The sequence below is a fragment of the Oreochromis aureus genome, linkage group 12 (genome assembly GCF_013358895.1).
Source record: "Oreochromis aureus strain Israel breed Guangdong linkage group 12, ZZ_aureus, whole genome shotgun sequence".
Lineage (NCBI taxonomy): Eukaryota > Metazoa > Chordata > Actinopteri > Cichliformes > Cichlidae > Oreochromis > Oreochromis aureus.
This window is the reverse complement of record NC_052953.1, coordinates 19994457-20003019: the sequence shown is the minus strand read 5'-3', so window position 1 is coordinate 20003019 and position 8563 is coordinate 19994457. Positions and strand designations below refer to the sequence as shown.

At 41.5% G+C, this 8563-nt stretch overlaps 1 protein-coding gene across 2 annotated transcripts; it reads right to left on the bottom strand.

The window, feature by feature from the left end:
- Positions 1–964: 964 nt before the first annotated feature.
- Positions 965–8146, bottom strand: pik3ip1 (phosphoinositide-3-kinase interacting protein 1). 2 transcript variants are annotated; one of them, XM_031755449.2, is made up of 7 exons: positions 7868–8018; positions 7335–7692; positions 7024–7152; positions 6519–6635; positions 4557–4739; positions 4296–4374; positions 965–2684 (listed from the first exon to the last, which is right to left on the bottom strand). In XM_031755449.2, exons 2-7 carry the CDS (start codon positions 7444–7446, stop codon positions 2468–2470), a joined length of 837 nt encoding a protein of 278 aa, XP_031611309.1. In that variant the 5' UTR covers positions 7447–7692; positions 7868–8018; the 3' UTR covers positions 965–2467. The 2 variants fall into 2 exon arrangements, with proteins under 2 accessions (XP_031611309.1, XP_031611310.1); XM_031755450.2 differs by having other exon boundaries at positions 2468–2684; positions 8015–8146.
- Between the last annotated feature and the right edge of the window lie 417 nt (positions 8147–8563).

The window sequence follows — 8563 nt, the reverse complement described above, 5'->3', positions numbered from 1 at the left end:
CAAGAGTCCCAAAAATGTCTCTTTCAAGCCAATGCAGAGACACTGATTCACGCTTTTATCTCCTGCACGACTGTTTTACTGCATTACTCTTCTTTCTGGTCTTCCAAAGAAGTCTTTTTCACCAACGCAGCTGCGACTGCACATCCGATGGTAAGGACCAGAAAAGCAGCTCATATTACACCAATTTTAATGTGTCTGCACTTGCTCCCAGTCAGTTTCACAGTTTAAGATGCTTTTACTGGTTTTTAAGACTCTCAAGAGTTCAAGGCCTTATCTTTTAAATTTACTTTTTCACTATGGAGAGCCATCTTTCAGCTTTCATGCTCCACATTAGCTTTTAGAATTTTCAGGTTGGCTTTTTAAGGTTTTTGTGTCCATATAATCATTATTTATTTACTGATATATTTTCATTGCAGTCTTTGTTTACATGTTTATTTCTGTTTTACTTTATTTTATTCTTTCACCTTAGTTTCATTTATATTTACTTTTTTTTTTTTTTTTTAAATCTCCAGTGTTTCTGTATGACAGGAAGTTGCTGGTCCTTCTAGTCTAAGGTGAATGAGCACATTGAATGACGTGCATTATTTTTACATGCAGGGTTTATGTTTTTCCTGTCTTCCCTGCCCCACCCTGGGATTAATAAAGGATTTTGATTCTGTTACCACCTGCAAAATTGTTGCCTTTCAGTGCACGTGTTGTCCCTTTTCATTTGTACCAGAGCAGGTGAAACGGATCCACAAAGGTTTAAGCTTAATGATGTGTAACTGATATTGTCCTATACACTGTCAGCTAAAGCTAAGCCTCAGTGTTGTGTTTAAGAAGCGCCAGCAGAGGGAGCCAGTGCAAAAAAACTTCCTACTGTGAACAAACCAGCATTCCTGCTCTATTGTATCGTTTTCTTTATTGCAATAAATAAGAAGAATAAGAAGAATAAGAAAGAATATAGTGAGTCCAACACACCTTATAAGTTGTACTTTTTGTTTTTTATTTATTTCAGTCTCAGCAGTGAAAATCTGCATTCATAAAAATACAAGTTCTAAATCCAAACACTGAACAAAAGTATTTTAAACACACTGCTACTATAAACAATGATCGCAGCCAGCGCACAGACACTTAAAATAACTGAGCAGCAGTAACTAAACATTACCAGTGATACGGATCCAGCAATAATCACAAAACAAGATGCGCTGGAGTGATTGGATGATACTAAACAACGTAGCAACGGAGTGAAAGCTACCATTGCAAAATCTTTAATTATTTTCAAGCATGTCATTTTAGTCCTGCTTTTTAAAGACACAAAAATAGCCTCAGAAGGGAAAACATACAACAGCCAACCACACACATGCAATCGTGTTCAAGTGTTTTTATGTGAACACCTAAACTTTGGACTGTTTCTATTATCTACTCCATTCCTGTGTCAACTCTAAAGCATCGCAGTGCGCACCTCAAATGTGTCAATCTAATCGAGACCTCTTCAGCTACACTGCCCTGCACTGCAAAGACAGATTTTTATGTATATCTTATTTTTTCTGAACGCATCTGTTCTGTGTTGCGGCAGTGCTATTTTGTCCTGAGGACTAAACTACTGTCTCTCGTTCATCCTGAGAAGACTCTGGAAAATTTCCTGTCACTCCTTAACCTGTGGAAAAAAATAGCAAGTCTTCTTTTTCATGTCTTCCCGGGACCACCATCGATGTTTTCAAATCGCATTTATCCGTCGGCTGAACACGAAAAACAAAGTCTCCAGGAACACTGTAAAGGAGATACATTCAGAAGTATCATGCTAAGGCAGTTTTTGACTTATAGGCCTTCCCTTGTCTTTAGTGGGCCTGTTTTACCTCACGCTCCCTCATCCTGTCTCAAGAGGAAGATGACTATTTTTGGACACACATCTGTATCACAAGTGTGCACGCAAGACAAAGCGGTCTTTGTGCACACACGTTTCTTGTCTGTGCCTCCCAGCACAGCCAGCAGGTCACTACAAATCACAATAAACCAGATATCCATCACATAATCAAACCTCCCTTGCAAAGCAAAAGATTATGAACATTTTCCCCGTTCCAAACACCTCTTTACACACTGGTGTCATTACATGTTATTATAAACACTGACTTGATATTCTTATTGTTATTTAAGAGAATAGCCCTTATTCTCTTGGTTATCAAAAGTATCAGATATGAACATTAAAGACTTCCAGACATGCTCATTAACAACAGATCCACTGTAATGGGTTTCTAGTTGTTAAGGCTGTGTCCACTGTGTGTCAGCTTATCTTGTTTGTGCCTCACGTGTTAAGAAAAAGGGACAGAAAGGACACAGCCTCATTCAGTTAAAGTCTCCGGAGACAACACTGCCCCCTGCTCCTTTAAAATAGACATTACTCAGGGAGGTGGAAAGGAGAAACAGGGAGATGGGAGTGCTTTGGTCCATAAAAGAAAAGAAAAATCATCAAGAACTAGATGCCCGCTCATGCTCCAGGGGTACCGGCTTGCTGGGCCATGAGAGGGTCTCCGCCATCCGCGTCGTCCTGCACGGGAGTGGTCTCATGCTCTGCTGTGATAACAATGGTGTTTTCATCTACAAGCTCACAGGTGGGATTGGAGAAAGCCGACAGGGGCAGGGTGATCCTCTGCATCTCACGCTCATAGACCCGCTGCTCGTGCTGCTTCTTCAGGTCCCGACCCCTAAAGGCAAACACAAAACATAGATCGGTTATGATATCTCTTTATATATAGTTAACCCTCAAAAGATAAATCTGCAATAACTCATTTTTCTAAATGGATTTTGTTAATTAACAGTAGCATTTGTTCATTCTCCCTTTTAACTCTTAGCTATCATGCAAACAACCAATCACAGTCAAGTCTTGTTTTGTTTTCAGCATCATGAAAATATCTATCATTCACATGCACTCAGAAGCCTTGTCGCTGATCCTACACACTGTATTTCTGGGCGTCACCCAAGCAGCATATTCATGATAAGGGTCTTCAGATAGCATACTGTACGTAGATAACACAGCCTGTTACAGGAAGGGTTGTATTTTCAGCAGTGGGACAGATGGCCAGAGGAACCCAGAACTGACAAGCTGGCAGGGAGTTTATCTACTCCAAGGCAATGCAGCGACAGGAAGCAGCACGAGGTGACCTTCTGCTGATTTAAAGCCAAAACAGGCCAATATACCCCTATCTGCCTGCTCCTGTGCTGTCTGTTGCTCTGCCTTGAAACTTTACATCACCACAAAGTCTTTAGACTTTTCACAAATTCCCATTTCTTTTTCAGGACCAGCAAAACACGAGATGTAAAAAAGGACTACTTGTACTGAATGCAACAAAATGAATCAGTGCACTCCTGGAGGTAATCCAAATGGGTGGTGTTTGGGGTAGAAGGGAAGCCTCAAGGGAATCAGTTTCCTTGTCAATAAGCTATCTATTCCCACTGCAGGCTGTTTCCACTGGGATATACTGTGCAATCTTTGCCTGGAGAAGTCTGGGGTGAAATCTTTCCTCAGCTCTTCTTTTAGGTTGCATAAGATAATGCAGAGTCATTCCCGGACAGGGAATTGCAAAGAATGTAAGCATGTCTGCCACTCATCAAACCCATTACTGGTGGTGATGCTGCCACTGTATGCTGAGGCCACTTATAAACCCTTTGACATAATATGCTTCTCCTCCTTATTAGTAATCACTTCCTAATAATAGAAAACGAGGACGGGGCACCGCTAATCAGATAGGACAGCCCAACACAGATCCGGGAGGGCATTTTGTGTTTGCCAAAGGGAATCCGAGTCCCCTCTTTTGTAACATCGGGGCTAACATTTTGCACGTTACATAACTGTACGCTTCCCTGTCCCATTCAGCCCCTCCTCCACATCATCTGCTCTTTCAAGAATACAAAATAAGTGCTTAAAATAAACTGCAGGCATTTCATTTCATGCCAAGTTTGCCCTCATGTTCTGTGTGGTTTTGTGAGAAAGCTCATAAAACTGCTACCTTGCTTCTGAGAAGAACAACAAAGGTAGGGAATCTGTTTAATAGTTGATGGCCCAAACTTAAGAGAGCGCCGATGACACGTGATGTCGTGTGAATGAATCATACCGGTATTCTTTCTCCACCTCTCAAAGCTATCAAAAACACTACAAGCCGGTTTAAACTGGACGATGCAACTCTGAAGGACCGCATTTTGGCTTTATTTCACGTCTAAGTAGATCAACATCCATGAACAGACAATGCTGAACATCCTCAGGCACACAAATCCCTCTGATACTGAACCAGCTGGATGGCTGTGAGTAAGATGCTAACCTCTTATAGAAGTAGCCCAATGTGATGCCCACTCCAAGGACGATTATAATCCCCATCATAATGATAGCAAGGACATATCCTGAAAAACAAAAGGAGAAGAGGAAAATTACTAAAAACGGAAGATACAAATATATAAGAAAGACTTTCAGCTCCTTTAAAAACTAAACTGTATAATTTATAATTAGAACGTATTCAAGCTGCAGGTTTGTGCACAATGCCAGCATCATACATGTTTTTAAAGTGCAAAAAAGCACAGCATACCAATAGTGCCAAGGTCCTTCTTCTTTTTTGGTCCTGTGTGCACTCGCTGGCTGATCCCCATCACTGGCTGCAGAGCTGGAACATCGCCCCGCGAAGCTTTGGCTGGCTGAGCACTCTCTGTGGAGGGAGCGGTTGCTTTTGTGCTGAGGGATTCTGTCTTCGCCGGTACAAAAGAGGTTTGTTCTAAATGTACAACAAAATGAGAGGATCCAACAACTTTTAGTGGGCTTTCTCCAAGTCATGCTTTTGCCATATAACAGGAATAAATGTCTGTGTAGTAAAACAGTCTGGGTCTGTACTCTGGAGACTCTGACCAGATGATCAGAGCCAGTCATCCCTGAACCTGGAGGCTTCTTCCTGTTAAAAGGGAGTTTTTCCTTCCCACTGCTGCCTTGCTCAAAGACTGTTATTGTTATTTGATGCCATCTAAATAAAACTGAATTGAATCTGGAGCAAAGATGACTCTGAACTGTTGCTCAACACTAAAGCACCTGGTCTCCTCAGTTCCCCTAAACCTCCAGGGTGCTTTTTTAGTAGAGATGATGCAACACAGTGGTAAACACACACACTGCAACTCTTATCAAATGTATTACTGGCATTAAATCCATAATGAGAATATAAACAGTCTAAAGGGGGGTTTTAATCAGTGTTTGTCACTTACTGAATTTACAGAATTGGCAAAAACCTTTCTGTATATCAGGCGATTTTTTTCCATTATCATATGATCAGCTGGTGTTTGTTACAAAAGTTCATTTCTAACCACACAGAATTAATACAGAAATATAAAGTGAGGTTTTATACCAGTCTACCTTTTATCTCTACTTTTACATGAAGTACTTCACTTTGACAACACTAACCCAAGAATATGTATTTATGCTTTTAAAACCTAATATATAGTTTTATTCTTTAGTGTGTGGCAGTACTTCACTTTGCCTAGAAGTGCATCATCTGGGCCGCGTGGTGTCCAATTACTGCTGGTCCAACAACATTACCGCTGACGCAAAAACAAACTCGGCAGCATGACGAAAGCTCTGAGATTTTTCTCAACAAACTGTTGGAATGTAAATCACATAGGGGACTGACGAGCACGTGCCTTTTGGGTTGTTTTTTCAATGTACCAGACATAAACAAGCCCAGCACAGCCAACTGCCACTCCAAGAGATGACAACATCTGCTCTTTAAATCTTTTTTTCCCCCATTTCCGCCACAGAACTTGTTTATCAACTCTGCCCCAGTTAAAAGGCAGGAAGTCATAAACTGATTCAGCCAATTAGCTGCTGTCTCCGTGGGAAAAACTTCTCCTCTGTGCCAATAAGCTCAGTGCTGGGCGTGGTCAACGACTTTGCCTAAACAGAAGTTTGAGACACGTGTGCTGGTGCTTTGTTATTGTATGACTTTTGTTGGCTCCCCAGAGGAGATGAGACAAAGGGCACACGAGATTCCCTTTAACAACGACCAACTGACCTACTACACGCAAACACTGATAAAAGCAAGACATCAGTGATCCATCTGCAATGAGACTGGAACAAGTTTTAAACATGCTAGATGGAAACTTTGTGTTTTTTAAGTGATTAGAGTTTCCAATTTGGCTGCACACTTTTTGCATTGACTAATAAGTTTTACCTCAAGCTGAGAAGCTAGAAAACCTCATTATTAGCAAAAAACAACAACAAAAACACCCTTTCCACTGCAAGGCCAGACCAGTGCAGCTTATTTTTGGCCATGTTTTGGCCACTGGTGGAGGCAACCGTAGCTTGCCTCCACCAGTGTGTGAATGTGAGCGTGAATGAATAATGTCATTGTAAAGCGCTTTGGGTGCCTTGAAAAGCGCTATATAAATCCAATGCATTATTATTATTATGTTTCTAGAAAAATGCCCAATTTATTGTGCAAATGGCAATTGTAGTGTGCATACAATTCGAAAAGTATTAATAATTACTGTTGTGTATAGGGTTTACCAACCTTTGCATGTCTCAAGTGCACAGGATTCTCTCTGAATTGCTCCATCTGGGCCAGCAATGTAGCACCAAGGCCTCTCAGAGGCGTCTGGGTTTCGGCAGTAATTGTGATCTCCAACACCTATGGGAGGAATGATTAAAAAAAAAATAGCATGTGTCTGATACCGATGCCTCATAGAAATAATGGCCAATCTCTACATGTCTGTCCCCACTGTGTGGATTCATTAATCATTAACACTACTTCAACACAGTACAATGAACAGCCTGGCATGAGCACAAACAAAGGAAAAGAGCAACTGGTGCATAAAATAGGCCATTTAACACCATCAACAGGCACAGATGCTGAAAATTCACAGCCTTTCCTCTGATTTTGCCATGGCAGCACCTCAGCCAAGATGTTCCATGCTGTTTGTTATCCAGCACGGAAACTGTTGTGCCCATCAACATCTGTGACATTTCAAATCTGACTTCATTTTAAGGGGGGCATTCGAGCTAATATATTTTTGTACCTTTTTCTGAATCTGGATGGATTGTAACATCATAGTCCCTTGTAGTATTGGTCCAGATTAGGCAGCTCAGACCTGAGGAGGAGTTCTGTTGTTCTCCTCTGTAGTCCACACCATTGGATCTCACGCAGTCTGTGTGAAACAGCAAAACAACAAGTGAGCGCAAGACATGAACTTATTTGTGCAAAGAAAACGAAAGGATAGAAAAACATATAAACATTCACTCGGAGCACAGCTTTTATAAAAACAAAAAAACCCAAAGAGAAATTCGACGCACACATACATAAAAATCAGTATATAAAGCACAAGTTTACCTTTTTGGTCTCCATTTGATGCCCTGCTCTCCACCAGAGCCACGCTCAGGAAAACAACGTGCAAAGAGAAAAACACTTTGCAGAGCTGACGGGCTGATTTCACAGACAACATTTTCCCTCTATACCAAAAATGTATATATATTTCAATATATATAAAATGTTTCCGATGGAGGACGAGCCTGTGCTGGATTCAGACACACTGCTCCTCTCGCTGCAGTCCCAGCCCTTGTTTTTGTCAAGACGAGCTCTCAGCTTACTTCGTAAGCAGCCTTCTGCGGTGGTGGAGGAGGTGGTGGTGGAGGAGGAAGAGGTGTCCTTTGCAGTGCAAACCTCAAGGTCCTAAAGCCTCACCAGATTCCTATGCAAAGCACACACACAATCATGCACAATAAAGAGCATACCCTGACAAATAGTACGTGCAGCCTTGATAAGAGATTGTTTTGGTTAAGCTGTGAGGAGAACTTATTTCTTTCCACCCCCCAACTATCCAGCCTCAATCCTGTTCCTTAACCAAGACTATTTTCCACACTTACAGCCTTTTCTCTGGTTTCCTATAAATAGCTGCTCTACTTTTCCATTTCCATGAAAAAAACAAATTAAAAACTTTTCCATTTTTAATCCCTCTCCAACTGCAAGGTCTTATCTGGCTCTAACTACTTGGTGCATTTATCCAAACTCACTCTTCCTGTTTCCCATGCTTCCTCCACCCCAGGAGGCCTTCTTTTTCCCCCTCCCCCCTTGTTTTTTTCTTTTTTAGCTGGATTTGGTCCGAAGTGGACTCTGCTGAACCTAATAAAGCAGGGCTGCCAGTTGTCTCTTCCTGTGCACAGGGAGCTGTATGCTCAAAGCAGAGTGGAGGCCTGTGCCATTGTTGGCTGACTAATAAAGAGGGCAGCCAACCCGTGACTCAGTCAATGTTCACTCAGCCACTTTTCAAATATATGCTTACTCAGTTTTCAGGCAATCACCAGAGCAAACAGTGAACATGTGTGCCGTACGCTCCAGTACACTCTGGCCTCTCTGGATCTAATCATTTTGTCTCATTGAGACTATCTATGTCATAAGCACGAGCATATGTTAAACACTTCCACTTTTTATCAGCGCGACCTTTTCCAGAAATGAGCTTCCAAAGCTGCTGTAAAGAATTCTTCTAAGAAATTTCTCTCCATCATGGTAAGGAATCAAAAAGTCAACATGACCATTCGATTAAAGTTTCTCCAACCTGATGA

Coding starts and splice junctions, on each gene's coding strand:
- pik3ip1 (XM_031755450.2), bottom strand. CDS start 7,446: ATGTTGTCTGTGAAATCAGCCCGTCAGCTCTGCAAAGTGTTTTTCTCT. Junction 7,153..7,334: donor ATCAAATGGAGACCAAAAAG/GTAAACTTGTGC, acceptor TGTTTCACACAG/ACTGCGTGAGATCCAATGGT. Junction 4,740..6,518: donor TGCACTTGAGACATGCAAAG/GTTGGTAAACCC, acceptor TTGTACATTTAG/AACAAACCTCTTTTGTACCG.